This window comes from Xiphophorus maculatus, chromosome 17 (genome assembly GCF_002775205.1).
Source record: "Xiphophorus maculatus strain JP 163 A chromosome 17, X_maculatus-5.0-male, whole genome shotgun sequence".
NCBI classification, from domain to species: Eukaryota; Metazoa; Chordata; class Actinopteri; order Cyprinodontiformes; family Poeciliidae; genus Xiphophorus; species Xiphophorus maculatus.
Window position 1 is genome coordinate 7,315,667 of NC_036459.1, and position 26,159 is coordinate 7,341,825.

At 37.1% G+C, this 26,159-nt stretch overlaps 2 protein-coding genes across 2 annotated transcripts; both read right to left on the bottom strand.

The window, feature by feature from the left end:
* Positions 1-1,705: 1,705 nt before the first annotated feature.
* LOC102231607 (fructose-2,6-bisphosphatase TIGAR B) lies at positions 1,706-6,715 on the bottom strand. The gene is made up of 6 exons (XM_005806904.2): positions 6,660-6,715; positions 6,422-6,459; positions 5,151-5,272; positions 4,011-4,088; positions 3,801-3,911; positions 1,706-2,434 (listed from the first exon to the last, which is right to left on the bottom strand). The coding sequence occupies exons 1-6, from the start codon at positions 6,689-6,691 to the stop codon at positions 2,075-2,077; spliced, it is 741 nt and encodes a 246-aa protein (XP_005806961.1). The 5' UTR covers positions 6,692-6,715; the 3' UTR covers positions 1,706-2,074.
* Positions 6,716-7,714: 999 nt separating this feature from the next.
* LOC102225733 (G1/S-specific cyclin-D2-like) lies at positions 7,715-24,778 on the bottom strand. The gene is made up of 5 exons (XM_023350212.1): positions 24,386-24,778; positions 22,582-22,797; positions 18,146-18,305; positions 14,397-14,545; positions 7,715-10,209 (listed from the first exon to the last, which is right to left on the bottom strand). Exons 1-5 carry the CDS (start codon positions 24,578-24,580, stop codon positions 10,045-10,047), a joined length of 885 nt encoding a protein of 294 aa, XP_023205980.1. The 5' UTR covers positions 24,581-24,778; the 3' UTR covers positions 7,715-10,044.
* Between the last annotated feature and the right edge of the window lie 1,381 nt (positions 24,779-26,159).

The following is a 26,159-nucleotide window of genomic DNA, read 5'->3' on the forward strand; positions in this document are numbered from 1 at the left end:
TAAAGATATGTAAAATGGCTTAAAATATTTTTTTTTTATTGCAGCAGCACAAAGTTTTACACTCAAAAAACACGTACCGGTAACTTTTAAGTACAAGAATAAATATTAAGAAATAATCAGAGGTGGCTTCCCCACCATTCATTACCCAGAAAATAACCCTCTGGTATTTATGGAAGAGGATTAGAGACAACTGAAAAAATATGACTTTAAGATTTATTTTTTCTTAAAATTCTTATTTTTATCTCAAAATTCTTATTTTTTTCTGGAATTCTATTTTTTTTAAAAAAAAATCAGAATTCTGACTTTTCTCAAAATTCTAGTTTTTTTTCTGAGACCTCTGACGGTTTCCTGATGTAGAAGAGTGAGAATATTTTTTTCAGTATCCCTAACCCTCTTCTGTAGGCATTTCAAAGAGTAAACAGGAGAGTTTAGAAGACAAACAGGCCCTGAGTTTGGCAGAATCAGGGACTGACGTTGTTTTCCACATATTCCTCCCACCAGGTAAAGTCCATGTGGGGCAGAGTGACTCTCAAACACCTGGAGCCTTCAGGTTCAGTTTGGGATTTTATCACAAAGCAGATTCACGTCTCGGCAGACGAACATCTAGTTGTGATACTTTTCATTGAATATTCTTATAATGAAGATGATTTTGTTTATCCTTCCACCATTAATAAGACATCTGGTTTTGGGAATAAAGGCTATTAGAGATGACTGCAGAGGCCAAAACTATGAAAGGCACTAAAAGCATGACAATTGCATCCAAGAAATATTTTGAAACTATGATTTTGCGATCTGATGCAGCCTCTAAAACCGATGGAAAACATCCTGACAAAATGAAAATAAGAATCAAACTCAAGAAAAGACTGTTTACTCTGTAACTACCTTCTACAGCACTTTATCTGAATGGCATGTTCTCTTATTTTCTGAATTATAAAAATTTAATTAAAAATTATGTTAAATTCATAACCAATTAATTACTATTATTGATTACATACCCTAGAGACAAACTTAATTTAAAAGACTTGATTTAAAAGAAAGTTAAATAGAAGTAAAAAAAAAAAAAAAGGAGTCAGGCATCTTTCTCTAACAGGAATGGCTAAGGATACCAACAAATCTAAAACTTGTGACTTTAGGGAAAATAATTAACTTTTTTATTTGTGTTTGAGTTTTCCTTCCTTCCTTTTGTGTATTTTTTCCCAAATACACAAAAATTGAAGGTTTGAATTTTCACTTTCACCCCGTTAGGATTATGCTGCTGCAGTAAAAGATTTATTTATTTTAAGGCATTCTATATATTTTTACCAGGAGTGTCAACATCTGTTCATTAGTGAATAACCTAAATCTGTTAAAGAGGTATTTCTTCATTTTCTTGTGCGATTATGTCTGAATGGTGCTGAAAGTTGTCAGTTTGAGTTTAACTTAGTGATTTTGTCTTAAAGACTACGACGTTTCACGCACTTAGCTTATAAATCATTTCAAAATTTAACAAAAGTAATAATTTAACACCCTACCATAGGGGTCTCAAACTCCAGTCCTCGAGGGCCGCTGTCCTGCAACTTTTAGATGCATCTCTGCTGCGCCACACCTGAACAGAATAATTAGGTCATTAGCAAGGCTCTGGAGAACTGATCTACACAAGGAGGAGGTAATTAAGCCATTTCATTCCAGCGTTTTGTACCTGTGGCACATCTAAAAACTGCAGGACGGCGGCCCTCGAGGACTGGAGTTTGAGACCCCTGATCTACAGCAAACGAACAGGCACATACAGTATATCACAAATAAAGTGTAGCACAGAGTCTTTACAATCTTTTATACAGGATATCTTACCATGATTCAAGTCTTCATAGTTTGTTGCACATGTAGAATTAGAAACATGTGTACTCAAAGACAAAATAAAAAGATTCAACTTTGGTATTAAATTATAAAAGTTTATAAATGTAGTGAGAGATTTTCCCTACAGATGCAACTTTTAAAATGATTCTCATCATTGGTAATCAGTAAAACACGCCGATTATCGAGAAAACACAGTTTGATGTTGTTTATGGAAGCCCCAATCTTCTCCGTTTCTTCTCTGCTACTCAGGAGGCGGCAGGTTTTCCAGATGCTCCTTCCTGTTGGTGAAGAGGCAGCGGGCGGCAGAGAGCAGCGGACCCGACTCGCTCTGGCTCAGAGTGACAACGAAGCGGCTGACGCCCGTGTTGGGACACGGCGAAAGCAGCTGCGACATCTTCACGCCTGCAGGCAGGACGCACCTTAAGTCCTCCAGCAGGTGCCTGACGGCCACCCGGATATACGCGCCGTGGCTCACCACCAGGACGTGGGCCGAGGCCCGCTGGTGGCCGTCACTGGAGGAGGCGACGTCTCCGGTCGTTTCCTGTTCGTCCAGCATTTGTTTAAAAAGAACTTGGAGGAAATTTTTGAACCTCTGCTTCACCTGGAATCAAGCAACAGGGAAGCTAAAAGTTGAACATGACTGAGGAGAATAAAACTCAGCAGAGTCTTTGTTTTTATTCTCTTTATTAGGGATTTTACATGCAGAGAAAAGCAAACAAATAAATAAATAATAAAAAATCAAAACATAAGCTTAAAAAGAGTTGCTAGGCTTGAATTGCACACTGCAAAAACACTCAATCTTACAAAGTTTTTTTTCTGGTCCAGTTTCTTCTGCAAATAACTTCGTTTTGTCTCAAATCAAATGTGCTAACTTATAATTAACCTTTCAGCAAAAAAAAAAAGAAAAAGAGCTTGTTTTAAATCAATAATTCCTTAATGTTGATGAAATAATTTGCCACTAGAACAAGAACAATTTTCTCCAAATTATAACTTATGGCATAACTTTTCATCAATATCTTATTTGTTGCTGAAAAGTTACTTGTACGTTAGTTTTGTCTTATTTCAAGTGTACTAAGATATTTGAACTAGAAACTAGATCAAAAATACTTGGTAAGATTTTGTGTTTTTCCAGCGCTGCAGTACTCAAGTCACCTAAAGGTTTTCCCATTTGTGAAGTTACAATTTCATTTTATTAGCATTTTATCTGAGAAACCAACACAAAGTAGTGGATAATTGTGAAGTAGAAGACAAATGATGCATGGTTTCAAGTATTTCTGACAAATAACAATTTTAAAGTGTGGGGGAAAAAACCTTCTCGGTCTTCTCATTTAATACTTTTGCTGCCTTTTCAGGTGTGTCTCTACTAGCTTTGCACAGAGCCACACTGAGATTTTAGCCTGTTCTTACAAAACAACATCTTTCTTTCCACAGATTCTGAATTGGGTTTAAATCTAGACTTTGACTGGGCCATTCTAACACATAAATATCTTGATGCCTTGCTTATTTGTGTTTATTTCTTTCTGCTCATGTAAAAAACTTTTTTAGAGCTTTTATACTTAAAATATGTTGATACAATTGTTGCGTCAACCTCCCTTCCATCAAGTAAATACATTCAAACTTCAGTTTCCTTCATTTGAGGTCATTTTTATACTCTTTTAACTGATTAGCCACATTGCATTAGTTGCTCAGAAACCCATCAAACATATTAAAAACCTATTAAACTGCAGTTTAAAATGTATGTCAAGATGGAGTTTTTTGGAGAAATTTCCTTAACTAAAATGTTCGAGAGCCAGGAAGGTAGATGCTTTAAATTTATATTTCAACATGGAATAATTCAATTTCTCAGTATTGTTCTATACTTAAAGAGCAACTGTAAGAGAATAGCTAAGTTATTTTATTGCAATACCTGAAGGTGGCCACTACGTGTTGCTGTTTTGCAGTAAATTGACTCTTAAATTCTGACTCACCTGGTCTAAAGTTTCTCCTCCTGGCGGCGTGAAATCACGACAGGACTGACCAGCTGCTTTCGCCATGTTCCTCAGATACTCTTTGTGACGGCCTTCAGCCACGCCAAAACCCTGAACCAGAACAACTCAGCTCAGAACCGAACCCAGGAAAAAAGCAATAATTCAACACATCCAGTTTTTATTTTTTATCGTAAATTGAGCGGATCTTACCCGTTCTCTGAGTAAGGGCTCTAAAATCATCTCCATACCAGAAGAGTGAGTGTTGTTCCTCAGAATTATTTCCGCTGTCTAGAAAAAAGACAAACAACCTGGAAATGAATGACTCAAAAGATATAATCCTGGATTGGACAGTATTAAGCAGCAGTGAGTCAAACAATCACAGAAACATGAATGTCCAAACAACTATTTCATTTATAAGTCATTCATCCTGTTTTCTGTCTTGCTAATGAGACATACATGAGCTTCAACTGATTTTCCATGGATGCTGCCATGAAGATGACGGGAATAGGCAGGAATTAGTAAAAAATAACAGAATCATGCTTTATGTTGCTGATCCATGGTTAATCAAATCATCTGTGGAGGAAGAATCTCCTTGTAGATTGGAGGATTTTTGAGCAAAAACAGTCTATTTGACTGTCCAAGTCATTGCTATTTCAATGACACAGCCGGTCTTAATGCTCAATTCCAACTTTTTGTGCTGAAATCCAATTTTTTTTGTTTCGTTTGCGTGGTCGTTCATATTACTAGTTAGACCCCAAACCGACCCGCGTGCGCAGAAGATCGATTTTAAAATTTATTCTGCAATTGGAGACAATAATATTGTCACAAGATCATAGCAACACGAAGAAAGCTAAGAAAAATAAAACACAACTAAACAACGGCTTCTTGTGGAGCATCGATCACAACTTCTGTAGAAAAATCTGTAGTCAGAGCCAAGAGAGCAGAGTTAGTCCCACATATGGAAGTGGCACAGATCGGATTTTTTTGGGAGGTGAAAAAGTTTCATATTGTCACATTTGACTTATCATTAGGCTTTGAGTCACACATTAAGACCATTTCCCGTTCTTGTTTTAATCAGAAACATTTCCAAAATATGACAGATGGACATAGAGCAGGGGTGGGCAATCCTGGTCCTCGAGGGCCGGTCTCCTGCAACTTTTAGATGTATCTCTACTTCAACACACCTGAGTCAAATAATGAGGTCATTAACAGGACTCTGGACAACTTGACTTCACTTAGGAGGCGATTCAACTATTGGATTCAAGTGTGTTGGACCAGGGAGACAGTCAAGAGTTGCAGGACACCGGCCCTCGAGGACCAGGATTGCCCACCCCTGACATAGAGTCTTACCTGCACAGCTCGCTGCAGGTTACTAACAAAGACTTTGCAGAACTTGATGTCTGTAAGGTATCGTCCCACAGCTTTGGACTGCTGCACACCTGTTTCTGACAGAGGCGTGTCCACTCCCTGACCTGAAAGCAGACAATATTCAGCCTGATGAGAAGCTAGACTTCATTACTAAACAGGAAAAAATCCACCAAATTACAAGTTTCCATTGTAAAAAGTGAGAATGCCTAAAAGATAAAAACAGTTCTCTTTTTGCTGAGATTTTTTGTATATGCTAGCGTATGCTAAATAAATGGGGCTCAATAGGTAGATTTGACCATCATCCCATCTCTACCTGCAACCATTTTTTTTTTATTATTATTTTTTTATAAATATATTTTTTTCTCCCCTCTAGGGGGTCTTTTGTGGGCTCTAGTGTCCCTTATGTGAAAGTAGGCTGACAGGAAAAGGGGAGGGAGAGAGGAGGGAAGACATGCGGCAAATATCACCGGGTCCGGGAATCGAACCTCCAAACGTGGGTCTCGCTATCCCCTACGCCACCACAGCACGCCCTACCTGCAACCATTTTAATAGCTAAACAGACTTTTCTCTCAAGTCAAACCAACCTCCAGCTTCTTAGACCCAATTCCCTCCCCCACCACTTTTTCAATTAATTTTGTAGATTTTTTTGAATATGAAATTATTAACATTCTTAATTGTTTCCATTGACCAAATAATTTCAGAAATAAATCTGGTTAATGGAAACAGATAATTTAGAAAAAACAAAAAATATCAAAATTGGTTTATTTCTCAAAACTGAAATAGAAACACTTTTTTCGCAATGCAGGAGTTGTATTGTCAAAAACCAGATATTGCCACTGGCGCAAACCACGAACAGGAAGTAGTAGTAGGATTTTGACAGTATTTTTTAATGTTTAATCGCATGAATAAACTTATTCACGTGTGATTTTAATTGCGTTTCTTATTCAATGGTAACACTGCAATTGCAAAGGTATTTTTTTCCGACATTGACAAAGTTTTGTGCACATTTGTAATGGAAACGCAACTAGAAACCATAACCTATTTGAAAACGGGATAATTCACAGGACCATCCCTGTGAATTTATCTTTGGATAAAACTATGCCCAAACCGGCTCATTCCTTCACAGTTCTTAACCTTTGTTTGCCCGCAGATGCACTGAACATGTTAAATAAACCCCATTTTCCTGCAACCTACACATAAAAGCCGTTTTTTAAATAGAGTTTAATAAATAAATCCTCATTAGTATTACTCACCTTGCAGGAGCTTGTCTCTGTTGTACTGAGTCTCCCCACTGTTTGAGAACAAAGTGAATGAATTAAATGGGTCACATTATTCTGAGGCAGTTAGTGAGAGAACAAAGTCAAACTTCATATTAGTCGACATTATTTCACCAATTAGCTCGTAAAAATAACTCAATGTGTCTTTGCCACACATATAAACTGCAAATTCAAACAACGGGAGCAGAAACGAGCCGTTAAAAGACCAACTTACTGGCGTATGAACGTTAGAGTGAACGTTACCATTTTCACCGGCTGCTCTCCAGCTACTTCCTGGTTGAGTCATACGTCACAGGACGTAGCGTTCTCCGTCATGACGCATTGCGGTGGTGCTGTCTAAAATTAAAATGCGATTTTTAAACGTTGCATGACTATATAAAGTAATTTAAACATAATGTGGTTTGAAAGAACGAATAAATAATTTAAATAAATAATAATTGAAATATATATTTATCTATTATGACGATTTAATGAGTTTTATTCACTTGTAAGAGAAATTGATTGTGTATACTGATACGCCTGGATATAGGTTAGGTAATTATTCTAATACGCAATATTTTTTAAGCAGGTGAAAAAAAATTATTAATACAATATATATTTCTAACGTACTTATAACACTGCAATTTTATAACTATGTTAGGTACAATTATATCAAAAGTGCGTTAGTAAATATTTAAATTGTCATGTAATTTGATTTATATCAAAATATGAGTTCCGACTTCTCAGTTGGAAAAATCAACTGGAAATTCCTCCAACGGGAAGTCGCATCTGTCAGTGGAAAACTCGGAGCAGCCAACTACTCTCAGTTACGACTTCTAAGGCGGACTTCGCGTTTCAAATTCAATATGGCCGCTTCTTCTCGCAGCAACAGCAGTAAGATGTGGTAGAAACGTGTTTATTTTGCAAGACAGGCGTGTAAAAATGCACCTAAAATCAATGTTACAAGTAACGCCTGCGATTCTAAGTTGAACAAAGTAAAAGTGGCGTTTGCCTATGGAAAGTAAGGCTTAAAATGACGTTTATTAGCGTCGCCATGTTGAAATTCCGACGTCTCTTCTCGATTTCCACTCACCTGTTATAGATTATTGACCTCTAGACTCTGATTCTTCTGCTCCTTCCTCACTTTACTCTGCATTACTTCTGTTGACCTTTACTATTTTAATAATGAAGCCAGTTCTCACTTTTCCTCTCTCTATTGTATTATTTCTGACAGCTCTAGCACCCTCTGGTGGCAGCTAAGCATTACAACAGAAGGACAAGCCACACCAGTGATTTTAGCCAATTTATTTAGAACAAATTATTGAGGTACACAGGTGGTTGCACATGGGGATAAATGGGAAAAGGATTTGTATGAACAACCACAGCAAACAATTGTAGAATCGAGTAAATGGGTACCTCGATAAAAATAAAGGACAATGCATTTCATTGAACTGATCCCCGAATGGATTTTTTCGGACAAATATAAAACACAGTAAAGGCTTTTAATTTTTAACTAGCACCAGATATGAAAGTTAGCCATTTTAAAGTAGGCTGGAGGCACTTTAAAAATCAGTGGAATCTGGTAGGTGGATTTATTAACATACAGGAAAAGAAAAAAGGAAAACAAAAAAAAAAAGTGAAACCCGTCCGACGATTTAGGAGTGAAGTCATACTGTGTGATGCGACATGTGATGAGGTAATGTGAGATGGCCTCTCGCTGTGTCTATCCGATTAATTATCCTGAGGTACATAAGAAGCAGCAAGAATATTGACAGAATGAAGATAGAACAAAGATTACAACGATAAATGAATAAAACATGCTGATCAAAACAGATTTCCAGTCCCGCACCAAACTGCTCCTTTTCCCTCTGGTACATTGACAGAGAAAAGCAGACTTTTTACATACACAACATATTAAAATATAGCAGCACACAAGTGAATGACAATAAGGCATTTTTGTGTAAGACTAGAAAAGAAAAAGCTTAATAGCAGCAAAGAATGTTGTAGATTATTTCTTTTTTTACTTTGAAAAAAACATATAAAAGCATTAAACATGCTCAACCTTAAAGCATTTTTTTAAAAACAATTTGGCTTTTTTTTTTTTGCACATCGAAAAAGGCATCAGAACAAACGAGAAACAGTTTCGGGTTTAAAATGTCACATGGATTTCAAGCATTTTTGTTGGTTATTTACACGTGTCAAAGGGGCACCTTTGAAAGAAACTGCAGATCAGAAATAAGAAATAAACACAAAACAGAAGGATGTAACTATTAGATCTAATGGAATGGGTCTAAATCTGGAAATGGAATAAATTCAAGTTTAGGATGACACAAGCGCACTGATGTCTACCTGTGGCTTGCCTTGATTTATAAACTTTTACACTAGGAGGGTGATTTTTATTAGTCTACTCACCAATTGAGGCAAAGCAATCAAGACAACATGCTTCACCCCATGGGAATCCAGCCCAGAAAAAACCCAAATAATTTAAAAGAAAAAGATAGAATAAAAACAAATGACCCCTCCGAACTTGTCCTCACAAACCATCCCCTTACCGAAACTTAAGGAGTGTGTTTTAAAAGTGCATTGATATCGTTCCACGTCGCCCTCTCTACAAAAGGCCCAATGGTGTAATTGATAACAGGAGAAAAACCCCAAAAACGACATTTCGCCGATTTTCTGCAAAACAAAAATCCTGCAGAAACATCATAAAGCTTAAACAAAATCCTCCTTGCTTTCTCTTTCACCCCACATTCTGCTCACTTTTTCAATCACTTTCCACTTGCTTTCGACTCTCCTTTCCCACAAACTGCTCAGCCTCTAAAACCTTGAAGAACTTGCAAAAACTTATTTTTTAAAAACTCTTTCATCAATGCCAACCCCTTCTGAGCTATTTAAACACATTTAAAACACTCCTAAATGTGCTTGAACACAACATCAACAACAACGTGGCTTTGGTGAATTCAAACGCCACTCCATGGAGTCAACAGCAGCGACTGCTCCGGACCACAAACCTGTTTCATTTCTCCTCTGTGAGCAGGCCCAGCCCACTCTGAGCCAGCACCTCTCTGCATAAATAATAAGCAGTGCTATAGGTGCACAGTATGATAGACGGAGCCGCTAGCTATGGTAGCGCTCCTCTGCTTTAATTACTGCTATATGGAATTCCAAATAAAGGAAAACTCTTGTAAATCGATAACTACTACTCACTAAAGCTGGTTAAAGAGTGATAAATGCTGGCTAAATATACATCATTCGGTATATCTCATACATTTATGCAATTTTCAAGTATGAAAAAATATTTTCAGGTTTTTGGAACCTAAGGCACTATCAAGTCTTCAACAATTATTCGTCCGTTTCTTTTCTTAAATAGCTAGAGACATGTACAAAAAAGGTGAAAAAAGGCCCAAACCAGGTGTGAATGGGGAAAAAAAAAAAAAAAAAGGAGAAAAACTACAAATTTCTTAGTTTCTAAAAGTTCATAGATTGTCGCACCATCACTGAAGGGGGCAACTTAAAATAGATACTGGCAGTTAATGCCCCCTCTCTCCCTCCAGCGTCTCGCTCCTGTCAGTTCATTGGTAAGCAGGCACGCGGCGGCCGAGTCAGGCGGCGATGGCAGCTCATAAGTTGACGTCGCGCACATCCGTGGGGGTGCTCGACTGATCCTGCTGCTCCCGGGACTTGCTGCCGCCTCTGACGGCGCTGTCGGGTCCATACTGCTGACCCTGCTGCAGGCTGGAGGCCAGCACACGCTCGATTTGCTCCTGGCACGCCCTCAAACAGTCCTGCAATGACAAGAAACGTCGACAGTGGTTAATTCAAATTCAAAAATGCTTGAATTTAGATGTTGTGACTCAGATTAACTCAAAATCCTTCAGAGTTATTGTTGATAAGTGGTGGCTGTGAGCAGGAAGGTTCTGCTGTAGCAGTCTGTATTACAGCAAATTTTAAGAAGCCTCTGACTAACAACAAAACAAAATAAAATAAAAAATGAAATTGAGAAAACATTTTTGTTAACTGAAATAAATAAAAACGGGAATTAATAGGGAAAAACTAACTGGAACTAAAAGATACTTAAATTCTACATAATATCCTTTGTTTCTGTACATTTTAATCTATTTATTATCTATTTATACCAGGCAGCTGGTTGTCCAACAATAATTAAATACATTTTTTGAAAATTGATTCTTCTGTTAAGGATTACCCAACTGATGAATCGACCTTTTTGAATTCTGCACCTACAAAATTAACCAAAGTAGGAAAAAATTAAAAACTACTACAATAACTAATAAAATGAACATAAAAATAAACAAATAATAAATATAATCAAGTAAATGCACTCTAAAAATTAATTAAAACTAACTGAATTGGACAAAACTCACAACTACATTAAAAACCCAATTTAATATGACCCTGGTTTCAACTCACTATTAAATAATATAATTTATTACCGTTATTAACAATGTGATGTATGCTACATTCTACAGAAGTACATATTTAACAAAAATGTAACAAAATTTTGTTTTGAAATGTCTCTCAAATCTAATAAATACTCATTACATTGAAGCAAACCAATGGTTATGGTAAATGGCCTTTCTGCTCAAATTAAATCCTTGACACAGTACAGCTTCTTCTCCAAACTTCTGGATTCAAGAAAGTTAGAAAATAAATATCTAAAAAATAAATTCTAACTATAACTGACATAAAACAAGAGACATTTGGTCTGATTTCACTTAAGACGGTGAGAAAAAAATGTATCCATGTTATTATTAGGTGTATGAAAGCATCAAACGTTGGATTGCATTTTTATTGTGAACTATTAAACACTTTCAAGGATTTTGTTTTACAGAAATCAATAACTTTCTAGGCCTTGAAAATACCTAATTGAAATAAACTGAAGTGCAAAGCTGGAAGAGAAATATCTAAAAAGGTTTACAAGTGTAAATGAGTGAGAGGTGCTTCAGCTAAATGAAGTGCACACCACACTTTTCAGATTTGTAAAAAGAAAAACAAAAGTCCTTGTAGCGCAAGTGTCACGATTTTGCACAACTCGAGTGTTGCTCTATCACATCAAATCCCAACAACAAATACAGAAAACGGGTTAAAAATGTAAAAATAAAATAAAACCTTATACTTTCAAATATTTAAGATAAAATAAAGATGATTAAAGACGACTCTGTGGTTCTCAACACCTGTTCACAGACAATTAAATGGATGTTATTTTGCTCCATTTGTCATGCGAGTTCAACCTTTTTATTCACATGCTTGGCATACCGGAGGGGAATTATATGTGTTGAGGTAGGTGGTCCATCATGATCAGAACAATGAGTACCAGCGAACTCTGAACACCAGCAGAGCCGCGATCGAGACGCGGCGGTACAGGCATGACCCACAACGCCACGCACCAGAAAACGAGGGAAAGTCAGGGATCGGAGAGAGAGCTGAAACCATTTAAACAGATCCTGCAGCACTTCAACGAAACAAAGGATGAAAGGAAAAATAAACGAACAAACAAAAGAATGAATGAAAGAACAAAAAATGAACAAATGAAAGGGAATGAAGCAAGGAAGGACAAACAAATGAACGAAGGAAGAAGGGATGAACGAACAAAAATGAACAAATGAAGGACAAAGAAGGAAAAAAACAAAGGATGGAACAAACAAAAGAACGAACAGAACAAAAACAAGACAAACGAATGAAGAACAAATGAATGAAGAAAAGAAGGAAGGAAGGGAAGAAGGAAGAAACAAATGAAAGAAGAACGAACGAATAAAAAAGAATGAACGAGCAAACAGAATAAAAGAAGAAAAAGGACAAATGAAGGAAGGACAAAAGGAGAGAAGAAAACAAATAGAAAGAAGAGTTAAAGAAAAGAAAGAACCAAGGAAAAAAGAAAGGACGAAGAATGTACAAAAGAACAAAAATAGGACGAAACAAAAGAACTAAAGGACAAAAAAGAAAGAAAGAACTAAAGGACAGAGGAATAGAAGAAACACAAAAAGAACGAATAAGATGAGCAGAAGTAAACGTGAGCGTCTCGTTCTTCCAGTACTTTGGGTTTCGAGCGCACTCAGCCTCATGTGGAGGCCTAGAGGAAATGGCTTTGACCCACTGAACTTTGACCCCTCACAGTTTGGGCCTAAAACAGAACGCAGGACAGTGGGACCGGATGTTTTTGGAAAACTTCTGCTATGAAAGAAGATCCTTTCTGCGTCGTCGGCCCCCCGCCTCCTGCTGCAGGTCTGAAGATGTGGGAGGTCTGAACCCTTAAAGAACGAGCCGAAGCTCGCAAAAAAGAGAAAAAAGGCCAGCATTCCTTTAAAACGCACCAATAATTGGAACCCGATGGGCTGCAGTCGGGGGCGCTTGTTATGACGGCGGTGCTGGGGGGCCCACGTAACCGTAGCAACGCAACCACAAGCTTGGATACAACAACGTTTGTGTTGATTTTAACACTGTTTAGAGCCTATCACCAAATATTATTGGAATAAAACAATGTGGAAGCTTAGAGAGACGACTGCAGAAAACTGATATTTAATTAAAACCTCGACAAGCACCAGAGCAGACCATTCATTAAGGTTAAAGACGATTAAAAGACAACGGAGAGATCACAGTCACTCAAAGGATGAAAAACCAAAAAGAAAGGACAAAAAAGAACAAAAAGAAAGATCAGAAAGGACAAAAGAAAGTATGAGAAACCAAAAAGAAAGGACAAAAAAGAACAAAAAAACAAAAAAGACAAAGGACGAAAAACCAAAAAGAAAGGACGAGAGGAAGAAAAGCTTAAAAGAAGGATAGAAAGAACAAAGGGCAAAAGACAAAGGGTGAAAAACCAAAAGAAAAGACAAAAATCCAAAAAGTACAAAGAAAGGATAAAAAACAAAAAGAATAAGAGAAAGAAAAGCAGAACAAAAAGAAGGATGAAAAGAACAATGGAAAACCAAAACAAAGGGATGAAAAACCAAAAGGGTGAAATGATGAAAGAAAGGACAAAAAACCAAAAGAAAGAATGAAAGAAAGATCCAAAAGAACAAAAAGAGTGAAAGAAAGGAACAAAGGGAAAAGGACGAAAGACTAAAAAGTAAGGACGAAAGAAAGAACGTAAACGGATGAAAGAAAGAATGGACAAAAGAACAAAAAGAACAAAAGGAAAGAAGACTAAATGGAGAGAAAGGACGAAAGAACAATGGACAAAAGAAAGAAAGGACGAAGAAGGAAAAAGATATGATGAAAGGTAGGACAAAAAAACTAAAAAAGGACGAAAGAAACAAAGATAGAAACAAATGACAGAAAAAGAATGGACGAAAGAAAATGGGAAAGCTAGTCGGTTGAATAATGAGCAGAAAGAAGGACAAAGAAACAAACTGAGGACAAACTGTTGGATGGACAAAAAGACAGATTCCTGGAGGACAAAGTGGACGGACGACAGTAAAGTCCACCAGATGGACTGGTGAACGTCTGACTGATTAAAACCCGGAAATCGGTCAAATAAAAGCCCAAACCTTCAGAGACGGCACTAAAATCACGACATGGTCTTAATTACTGCCCAAACTTTAGTTTCGGGTTAGCAGAGGTCCTCTGCTCAGATTCACAGAACGACGACAGTTTGGACAACGTTCACCCACCGAGGACGTTTTTTGCTTTTTTTTTTTCGCCTTCATTGCAAACATATTCCTCCACCAGGAGGGGTCCACAGCTAAAGTGGGAGGCATGCAAAGAAACTGCATGCGTCCCACCACAAGAATGTGGGCTCTGAGTTTTAAGAAGACATTCCCCCAGCCGCTGCTCTTTATAGCAGCAGCCTGGCTGCCCGACCAGCAACCAGAACGCTCTCTCTCTCTCCATGAAGAGCAAATCGCTTCAGTCTGCTGCGACTCAAGTCGTCACTGTTGTTTACTGAGGACTCTTTTATGCTGCTTGCGTGCGATATTGCAATCCCAGCTAGTAACTGTTGTGTTGGTGTGACGCTTACCACTTCAGTGTTGGTGATCTTGGCCAGCAGGTCAGTCAGGTTGTCCCGACTCAGCCTCTGGTCGCTGTGGTCCAGCTGGAGGCCGCAGATCGCAGCCGCCATGCTGCCGGTGGCGATCATGGAAGGAGGGTTCATGGCGAGACGGTCGTCTGTCAAGGAAAGGTGTTTGAATGAAATCGCAGCAGGTGGCAGTGACGCAATCACAGGGCTGGACGACAAATCGACCAACCCGCTACTTGGGTTTCCATTATTCAGAGTCGGGATGCAAGTTATTCACCACAAAAGCAACATTTTACAAAGTTTTTGTGGTCTGATTTCTAGTGAAAACATCTTGGAACACTTGAAATAAGACAAAACTAACACAAGTAACTTTTCAACAAGAAATACAAGCTTGCTACAAGTCAATAATTACTTAATATTGATGAGAAAGTACCAGATATTTTTCCCATGTTATAAGTTAAGTAATCTGGAGCTCTGCTTGGGTTGGTAGGTGACGGGATGGGGTTGCTAGGTAACGGCGCAGTGCCTGCTGATTTGTTGTTACATTCCAGAGGTTTTTGACACCAACATTAACTTCTTGCCAATGAACTAGTACTTTTTCATCAATATCAAGACTTGACTAAAACAAGCTCTTATATCTTGATGAAAAGTTTAGTTTTGTCTTATTTCTAGTGTACTAAGATATTTGCACTAGAAACTGGACCAAAAATACTTGGTAAAATGATGCTTTTGCAGTACTGATTAAAGAGTTAATCTAAAGTTGGTTGGTCTTATCGATAATTTGATAAGCAACTATTTTCTTTTAAAAAATGGTCGCTTGTATGAAGGGCTTCTACCAACATAAAGGGCTAAATTTTTTATAATTTGCTAAATAAACTCAATTAGTTTGTCAAGTGTTTATATTTCCACAAAGAACCGCATACATTACATTTTACTACGACTCTGGACCATTTCTGCCATCTTTGTCTCTGTATCAACTGGCTCCACTTAAGGATGACCAATGGTGCCCTCTGCTGGATGGCGGCCAAACTGCAACACTAATAGAAAGTAACGGCCGCTATTAGTTAATCAATTGGAACTAATTTTAATCTAACAAACAATTGATCTACAATTAATCATAATTTGATTAATTATTTGGATTCCGAGTTTAAAATGAGTGATGTCAGCACGCCCAAGGCGGCCATCTTGTTTTACAACCGTGTTTTACAGCTTCTATTTCTTTGGGCTCTAAATTCAGGTCAACTTTAGGACTAAAGCCAGGGTAAGACGGTTTCTTTTTATTAACACATTAACTGAAGACGAGCATCATAATATTACAAGAATACTTTACTTTACCAGAATAAAGTTGTAATACAATTAAATAATAATTTGAAAAGCATGAAAAATAATTTTTTTTAAAAATAAGATGAGGAATGTTGAGTTATATTTTGGTATCAGTTTTACAGATAAGGAAATACTTCAAAGCTTTTTTCTCACTAAAACTAATTTTTGCTAATATTATGGCTACATTCTCGTAATTAAACAAAAATTCCCTAGTAACCGTGGTCCAACTCACAGAAGGGATGACGGAAATAAAAGTCACTTTTTGAGAATACTTTCTGTCATTTGTAATTTCTTTTTTTAGAAAAGAAAGCAGGAAAAAAAATAGGATCAGTCATGAGATTTGAATTTTTACCCGTATCGCCGGCCCTGCTGCATCATCTCCGATGCGCACGCTCCAGATTTTTCCCACAGTCTGGATTTCAACAGGCGCAGCTAAAACAAACCTGTGTGGGTTTTCCTTCTTAGAAACCTCCGCTCTGATTGCAAAAGCAGAGCAGGAATTTCTCCCACTCGCTGTGCAATGAGCTCCAGGCATGACTCCCCTGAGTCCACATGCAAGTCTGAGAAACTTTAACTAAAGCAGACCTGGTTGGATGAAGTGAAATCCCTTCTCAGTTCATTCAAACCTGAAACAATTTAAAGTTTCTCTTATGCAATCCTGAGCCCTCCGACTCAGTACAAATACAAATGTTCTGCAAAAGTTTTTTTTAGAGAATACACAGCATCACAAAGCAATAAATAAAAGTATTTTTGGTTATTTTCTAGAGAAAATATCTTCATACACTTGGATTATGCAAAACTAACTTGCAAGTAGCTTTTCAGAGCTAGATTTAAGGAAATAATTCTAGTACTAGTTCCACTTTTATTTTTTGAAGAAAGATAACTTATAAATTTAGACAATATCAACTTATTTTTGACAGAATTTTATTTCTATTTTTAGAATTTCAAATAAAAACTAACATAAAGGAGGATCAATGTTCTATTTCTGTGGGATGGAAAATGAAATAAATAAATAAAATAACAAAATAAAATATTACTGGCACTTCTTTTCTCCTTTTTTGTGGAAATACATGTAAATATTACAGAATAAATTTTAACTCTTAAGGACCTGCATTTGTTGTTACATCAATATTTTAAAACACGAAGTGATTATTAAAATTTTTTTAATTTTAAGTTATTAAGCGTCATTGTGAGCAGTATGGATATTCAAATATGGCAGTGGCAGAATCATGCTCTGCAATTGTTGATGTATTGATCTCAAAAATACCAGAAACAAACGCACATTTTTATCTTCAAATAATTTAAAAACCATCATAAAAGTGCATCGAGGTTTTGGCTGAAATGTGACAGAGCGCGAGAGGTCAAAGGGTGTGAACAGTTGTGCAATGCGCTGTAACAATCTGATGTTCGCACCAGCAGGTCAGCCGTTTTCTTGCTACTTGTTTCTCGTTCTCTAAAGCCCATCTCTGTGAACTAACAGTGCAGATGCAAATCTAAGGCAGCCCATTACCTGCAGCAGAACATGTCAAGAGAAGAAGTTTTTCTAAAGTCCTGATGGGTTTAATTAAACCGTCCAGTCCAGCTGTCCATAAAAGAGGAGCTGCGACCAATATAAGAATAACATCTCCATTCTGTATAAAACTCCAAACATTTACATTACAGCTAAACCGCAGCAGGCTTCCCCTTTTTCCCCCCACTGTGGCTGCTTTGTGCTTTGATATGAGCAGCTGCTTATGAATAGCAGAAGCAACCGCTGAAACACACCCAAATGCATAAAGAAGTGACACAGAAAGCTGTGCAGAGCCGAGCGAGGCATGAGACTCATTAAAAGAGACGCTGAAGTTTGTGAGGGATTTTATCGCACCCAGGTGACCTTCCTTGTTTTGTTTCCTTCATCGAATTAGCTGCAGAGGCCGTCTTGTGACATACTCCTACATATTATGCCTATTAGATGATCATGAAATAGCATTTCTTTTCAGGATATGAAAATATTAGAGGGATTCCAAGTATAGGCAACAGGAATCCCATGAAAGTATAAAGGAAAGGCCTAAGGGGGGGACGTTTTCTCCCCGCAGCTTGCAGAGTTTATTTTGGACATGAGGCCAGGATGGGCGGAGGAAGGAAGATCAGCCTGACTCTTTAAACCTGGAAGCTTCCCTGTCAACAAACAACACAGGACGGCCAGAGCTGGAGCAGATCTAGTGAAATAATTACAATCCCAGCACAGATCAGATATTAACGGAGAAACACGGACAAACGCTTTAAGTGGCTGTGAAGAAGAACAAGGCGGAGGATTAATCAGCCTGCAGAGACGAGTCGTCACAGATGACTCACTCCAGGAGAATGTTTGGATGTGTGGGAATATTCTGGCAGCAAACTGAGTGTGCAAACGAGTGAGAAACAAAAAGCAACAGAGAGGAGGGTACCTGTGGCACAAAGGGCGATGAAAGTCAGCGTGTGTTTGCAGACCATCGCCTGCTTGTCTTTGGGAAGGGGCAGCCGGCGCATGATGTGCTCTATGAAATCATTGGGGATGACCGAGGCCATGTTCCACTTCAACTTCCCCAGGACGACCAGTTCCCACTCCTAAAGCGTTAAAAAACACAAAACAGTCGGTTAAAAGTGACATACTGTGTTTTCTGAACAGGTTAGTTTAGGCCTATGGGCAATAAAAAACAAGTTTGTCATATTTTTTGCACAAAATAATTCTTATAAATGAGCTTTTTGCACACTCACACATGAAAATGTTTCCAAACAGATGTCATTTTACAACCATACATCTTTAAAAAGCAGAAGTGGAGCCTCCTACACAACCAGCAAAAATGTGGCAAGTGGTTTCTGGATGGTCAACAACAAAACACTTGTCTTTTCCAGTAGCCATTGTGCAATGCAAACAATACTAATAGATTGACACAGGAATAATTGCGATAAACAATGATACTATTGTGTCAATGGTAATGGCCAAAATAATGCAAGACTACTAGACTTTAATATTTTAGAGAACACAACACTGGAATTGGAAGACATTTTAAATATTCAAAATAAGATGCAATAACCTAAAACAATAAAATAAAATGTAAATAAAAACACAATAGAAACCATAAACAAAAAAGTATTATGACATTTCTGTAATAATAACTATCTACAATAACTGAAGAATTTTGAATTAATGTCTTACATTTTACGTTTAATTTTCCTTTGGGATAAATAAAGTATTTTTGAGTTGAATTTGAAACAAAATTCTCCTTCAAAAAATATAAAAATATCATCAGAATAGATATCATCAAGCTCATTTATTCACTCATCAATAGCTTCACTGCTTGTAAAGCGGTAAAACCAACTGACCAAACATGCTCGAGATCTGCTTGGGTTGCTAGGTGATGGGGTGGGGTTGCTAGGTAACGGCGCAGTACCTGCTGACTTGTGACGAAACATTCCGAAGGTTTTTGACACCAAAAATCAACTTATTGCCACAAAAATTGCTGGATGTTTTACTTTTAAGTGCCTGGGCTGTTCTTACACTTTTAGAAGTTTTTACACTTCCAAACGGAAATATAAAAACGTTCAAAATGTGAATTTTGCAATATATGACCCCTTTAAAAACTGTTATTCCAGACAAAATCCACCCAGTCGGGCTCTAGTGGCGTGCTGCCATGACTTCATTGACCATGAAAAAGATCACAGCCAGTCCTTATTCCCAGAGGAAATAGCTCTGTAAGATGAGTAACATTTCTTCATTTTATCTCTCCTCACTGTGTCTTATTATCTGCGTGCCTTTCTCATTCCTCGCATCCTTTGTGTTCATATCGCCGGCATGTGACGAGCTCTGCCGTGCTTAGAGGCCCTGCCAATGAGACAGCGAACGCCGAGCTTCCTGTCACAAGCCTCAAGCAGCTACGAGTTCACACTGCACAGGCAACAGTCGGTCTTTGTAGCAGCAAAACAGGTCTACGCATTCTCACCTTTTAATTTCCTGTGTTTCCGCTTTACTGCGCTCTGAGATGAAAGATTTACCAACCTTTCAATCATCTCTTTAACTTTCAGTATCAAGATTAGAAATGGATCATTAATTATTGTCTTGTGTTTTCACATTTTTACCACTGTTAAGGTATATTAACACAATATGTTTATATAAAAATGACGTTTTTCAAAGACGTGTTTATGCACTACGATTAAACCACTTTAAAACCATTTTAAAAGAGTTAGAAGATGATGTTGTGGGTCGGCAAGCTTCTGATTGGTTAATTTGTAACTTAAATGGACGTCTACTTGTTGAAGGGTTTTTTTATGTCTTCTGGTATTAGTGGTCTTCATTAACAAGGGTTCACACCGGTTTGCCTAGAAAGTCTGGTTCGTTTGGGCAGGTGTGAACGCACAATCAAATTCTGATGCAGACCAAAAAACAAACTCTAGTCCGACTAAAATTCTAGGGCTCAGTTCAATTAAAGTGAACTCTGATGTAGTTCAAATGCATATGTGAATGCCAAGTGGACCGGAGACCCCTCCAAAAGCAGGAAGTGGACTAAAGCACAGGGAATTCTGGGTAAAAAGAACCAAAGCAAATGCGCTAGTCTAGCACAAGTTGGCGGGATACCTTGTGGTCTTTTAGCAGAACCAAATAGAAATCCTACAACCACTAAAAATGTATGCTACTTCATTTTTGTTTGCATTTCTTCAAGAAGGAAAATCATAATCTACTGATTTCTGATTCCTACTACAAGACTGTTACTGATGTAAACAACATACTAAAGTCCAGCCATTATGCCATTAAGGTTACCGTATAAAGTTAAACCAAAGTTTTAATGGTTTACAGGTTCACAAGAAGTGAATGTGGACCACAGAGCAACCAGCGCTTTCCCTCTGTGACCTGTAGGTGCATACTGCTGGTCAGCTGGCTGAAAGAAGGCTACTGCACATTCCATATTCTTACAAGACATATTTTCCAACTAAAGGAAAACCACATAAACACTTTTATTAATGAAATGCGGTTTTAAAATTACGGTTAGAAAACTGCAGGGAGAGTAGAGCTGCACCGATACAATTTTATGTCTGTATCGATCCCAATATTTAAAACAATTCTAGATTGAATATTGGTGGCAATAAGGGCAAATCAGTCTAATTCTATGCTTTATCCTGAGTGACTTCTTGCTTTATTATTTAGTTTACGTTATATTTAGAATTTGTTTTGAACCATTTGAAAGAAGGTTTCTTGCAGTTTATTTTTTACATGTTTGACCAATGTAGTGAAGTTATTGTTTTTGTCAGTTTCAGCTTCTTTATTATTTATTTTAAATTGACAGTTTTAGCCCTAATTACACAGATTGAATAAATGAAAGTTTTCCTTACATGTTTAACCAAACCTTTGAAGCTATTGGTGTATTTAAATGTGCTGTTCTGGTGTAAAGTTATCAAATAAATCTGTGATTCAGTACATTTATCTCTGTGCTTAAAAAAACGGAAACATTGCATCAATTCAGCACAATTTTCTGAATCGGATCGGTATCAGCCGACACTAAACCTCGGATATCGGTATCAAAAGTGGAAAAAGTGGATCAGTGCATCATAAAGGAGAGCAGAACAGCAAAAAACAACTACTTTTTTCTGAGCAGTAAAGAATTAAGAAATAGAAGTACATTTATCTGGTATAAACAGAATAAACAGTTGGAGGTTACTCACCAACACTTCAAAATCCAATATGGCTTCCATGTTTATAAAACATAGTGAAAGTGGCTGGAATAAGAGTCACCTCTGATCATTTATGGCTGATTGTTAAATTAGCTCCTTGCGTTCTTTGGCTGTAGATTGAGTAAACCAGAATAATTAGCTTGGTGTGATAAATGTTAAAAGCTTTAATGTCTCCATGAAAACAGCTAGCTGAGGACAAAACACCGTCACAAGACAGAACAAGCTTTCAGGAATGTCTTGAAGGAGCAGTTTGTGATGTTTGAATGTGCTAAATGTAAAAACAAAAACATCTATCTTTCTTTCCTTTATTAGTCTGAAGGCCTAAAATCTAAAAGCTGGCAGACATCTTCAGAAGTTTACAACCAAGATGGCTAATTAGCAGCACAGGCCAAAGGAAAATATTTTAATTTGATTAGCTAAAATCAGAACTAGAAACTACACAGCTAACTCCAGATAAAACTACTCAACATTTAAACATGGTGATGATCAGAAGCAGATATGTGTGACTTGTAACTTCCCCTACGGTGAAACAAATCCCCTACAAACCAAACGTAGTAAGCAGTGAAACCCTGAAATAAGGCGGGGGCCGTCCCCGCTGGCGCTCTTCCAAAAGCGTCTTTGTCACCTTGGACGCCGGTAACCATTCACATTTGCGTGGGTTTCCTGTGCATAACCCAAATCTTACGTGCTTACATTAAAAGAAAGATCAGTGATTGCAAGATGAGCAGTAAAGAGATTTTGCTGTTGGTGTTCTCGCTTCCTGAGCACTAAAAACAGCTCCGACAATCTCTACTTCGATCTATCACCTCCTAAAGGTCATTTTCTTGTTAAAAATATAGTCCCTACATGCAAAGAAAAAAAAAGATTGAACACAAAAAAATCTATTGTGTTAAAATAAAACTATAAAAACAGCAAAAACAGAGAGAACTACACTGATAAAGCTATGTTATATTGCACTGTTGGCACTAGATGGCATCACACGCCTCTGCAGTCTGCATGAACACACAGCACAATTGTGGCTGTGTTGCACAGTTTCACTTGTGATGAAAATTGGAAACTTCCTGTGAGACTAATTCAGCCATTAGCATTACAAAATCCTCCAAAAAAAGAAAGTGACGCTGCATTTTTAAAGGCTCACATGAATGCATGGATGAATGAATGAAAGCTTGGTTCTTACCAGCAGCTCTCGGGGTGTAATGGAGTTGTCTGTGTACACGCAGAGCTTTTCCGCTGATGGCGGCCTGCAGTCCTTCAGCTTGGCGGCCAGGAAGATGCACACAGCTCCCAAGAGCTGCAAATAGTTTTTTCTTGTAGGCATCACTGCTAAGAATCTGTCCAAATAATTAATGGCTAAAGGAAAGACGTCTTGGTTGGTGTTTTCCTCTTCACAAACCTGGAATGACAGGAATTTCACAGAGAAGAAACTTAGAAGGGCTTTTTTTTAAGACAAATCCAGCTGAATTAAATTTAGTGTTGACTACTCTAAAAGAAAACCAACTGGGTTTAAATATTAGATGGTTAATGATATCTTAAAAATGTAACAAATACTGCAGTGAAGTTGTGTGACACACATGGGGTTTGGTCTGAAAGTCAAGTCGCTTTTCGTTCTTTAGTCAAAGTGTAATTCAGATTACTTCCACTAGGGGCAAACTTAAAGATATTGGTTGCTTTAAATGTTTCCTGCTTAAAAACTCAAAACAAGTTACTACAAATGGTGAACAAATCCCGAAAAAGGATCAGGAAAAAAACTGAATCAGAGCAAAGCATCATGTTTTCAATTAGAAAAACAAGCAAAAAAAAAAATCTATATTAAAATAAATTCTACATTAAAAACTGAAATTTTCTAGGCAAATATTTCCCCAGAGCTAATGAAAAAAAAATAATAATAAAAATTGGGACTTGATGAAACTTTAACATATAAAATAATTGATCCAGTTTTTGATGAACTTCAAACGTCATATTTTGATATGCTTTGTGAGCCCAGTCAGAATATATGCAAAAAGTGACGTCACAGGTTGAAGAACATACATTAGTAAAACCGGTGTCAGAATAAGAAAATGGGCCATTTCTTTGGTGTTGTTGGATATTTATTGTTTTAAAAATAAAAAGATTAAATCTAATTTTAATTTTTCATAGTTAGTATTTGACCACACAAAAAAAACAGAAAACAAAACTTTTAATTTATCATTCTGCATTTCAAAACTAAGTGTTTTAAGTGTCATTACTGATTTCTAACGAGAACATTTAGTAATAAATTATGCATGGCCTTTTTACAAATAGGTTTAAAGAGCACTTGCATGTAGATAAGTGGGATATTTTCTTTTTCAAGGTTAAGTCGCTAATTTCCACACCATTTTACTGAATGAAAGGCAAAAACGTTCAAGCAAATTAGCTCAGTAGGAAGTCGTTCTGCAACCCCCTTCTCGTTTTTCAAATCCTCTTCCTCATTGTCGATTTCTTCATTAATAAAAACTCTGATAGATAAACCCTTCAAAAGCCTTTTAGGTGCAAATAAAACACTCAATCGAATTGTTTCCGACGGTCGAATCGAATGAAAGTTGAATAAAATCGACATATTTCTGTTCACAAAACTGAAAGCGGCTCTGCCTGCTTCGTGGCTTGCAGCTTGAGTCACTTTTAAAAATTCGTAATAATTAGTGAACATGGAAAATAGCAGATTTTCGATTATGTAAATTAAGATAAACTCTTTAGCTGTCGTCTGAGCTCGGGATGGAGCAAAAATTCCCAACGGTGTGACTATAAACTAATGTAAATAAGTAGCTAAGCACATTGAGGCTGATTTTTCTGGAATTTCCGACTCCCCCACGCCTTTGGTAAGTCACTCTCATTCAATTGTAAAACAGGTTAACAGCAAGAACAGCTATTCTTTGAACCGCATCTCTGCTTTACAAGCCACATTTAGCGAAAACATGCAAAATAAAGGCTACAGAAGTTAGCTAAACTTTAAAGTTCCCACCAACCTCGTGCATCCAGCCTGCAACCATTCTCCTCATATAAGGCTGAATGTCCTTCTGGACCCGCTGGAAATACGAACACTGAGGTAAAAAACTGTCCTCAATAGTTAATAAACTCTGCAGCACTCTATCATCATAGAGGATGTTTGGGTCAGGCTGGGCTTTCACGGCTGTGTCCGACTCCAGGCAATACAGCTCCATGACTAAGGCCCCCTTTCTGCTCTTCCGCCGCTTTTCTCCTGCTTTTGTGTGATTAAAGTGATAGAAATAAAAAATAATAATAAATAAATATTGTTATAATAACTTCGTCAGCCGACCGGAGCAGCAGAAGTCCCCGAGACGAAGCATGAGGCTGAGGCAACGAGGTTCTCTCCCGACCTGCTGCCTCTCGGGTCTGCTCCTTCCTCCAGGCAGAGGACGCAGCTACAGCGACGCACAACTTCCGGAGACGCCTTCAAAGTAAAAGCCGTGTACGGGATATCCGGTCTTATGAAAAAATAAAATAAAAGCAAATCAAGATACACAAAAACATCTAATAAAGCAAAAATAGAATAAAAAATATCAAATGAACATAATAAATAAATAAATTATTTCATCCACATATCAGTAAATAAATTGAACAAAAATTTAGGAAAAATAAATAATAAATTTTATTTGCAAGCACCTTTCTTGACACTCTGGGTCACCTCCTATAATTTAAACACGAAAACAATATTAAAAGACAACAAAAAATAATAAAACTAGAATTTAAATAATAAGCTGCAATTATCCATAAATAACATTAGAACAGAAATAATAAGAAAAATAAATTAAATAATATAAAATACAAAAATAAAAATACAGTAACGGATACAATAAAGTGCAAAATAGGGGAAAAACAGAAAAAAATCACATGGATCTAAAAGCAATGCCAATAATTAGATTACTATATTTTTACATAGAGTAAAATAATCTCAATGATATTTCCTGGTAAAATGGACTGGTGACATGTCCAAAGTGTACCCTGCCTCTCATCCAATAACCAATGGAGATCAACACAATTTTTTGAAAACAAAACACAGTGATCCTACCAGCTTATACATGTATATATGTGTACATATAAAACTCAGTTATATTTATTCATAATTCCAGGAGACCAGTATGACCTAAAATTTTCTGTTTTTAAACTCCAGCAGAACAGAAGTTGTTGTCTACTGACCAGATTGTTAGTCTGTTACTTTCTCTCTGAGATAATAAATTGGCTTTCAGTAATAATGTAAAGATCCTCTGTGGTATTTTTGAACATAAAGACTTTCAGTTTTATGTTCTCTGTTTTCTTCTCTTGTAACCTTTGTTATACTTTCCAGATGATAAACCTGGCCTTATTTTTCAGTGCTTAACCGCGTCTCTCTCTAAGACGCATATTAGCTATGACTTAATGTAAATGCTTCAAAATATTTGGCACTATTTAAATAAATGGAACTGAAATAAGATGCACACTGTAAAACTGCATTTATATAAAGTATTTAACAAACAAGACACAAACCATCTGAATCATGTTGCTGCTGCAGGTATCAGAGTTTTTATGTACCTGGCGGCCATATTTGTTTATATGGAAAAACTTTGACTTCCCAAGATGGAGTTCCAACTTTCAATGTGATTTCAGTTGAAGTCCAACAAGAAACTCAGAAATTTTAGCTAAAAATATAAAAGTAAATTGTAGTTTTTTTCAGTATTCAGTCCAGCATGGTTATTAATGTACAGGCGACAGTATCTCTGATGTTGGTTTGTATCTCATTAA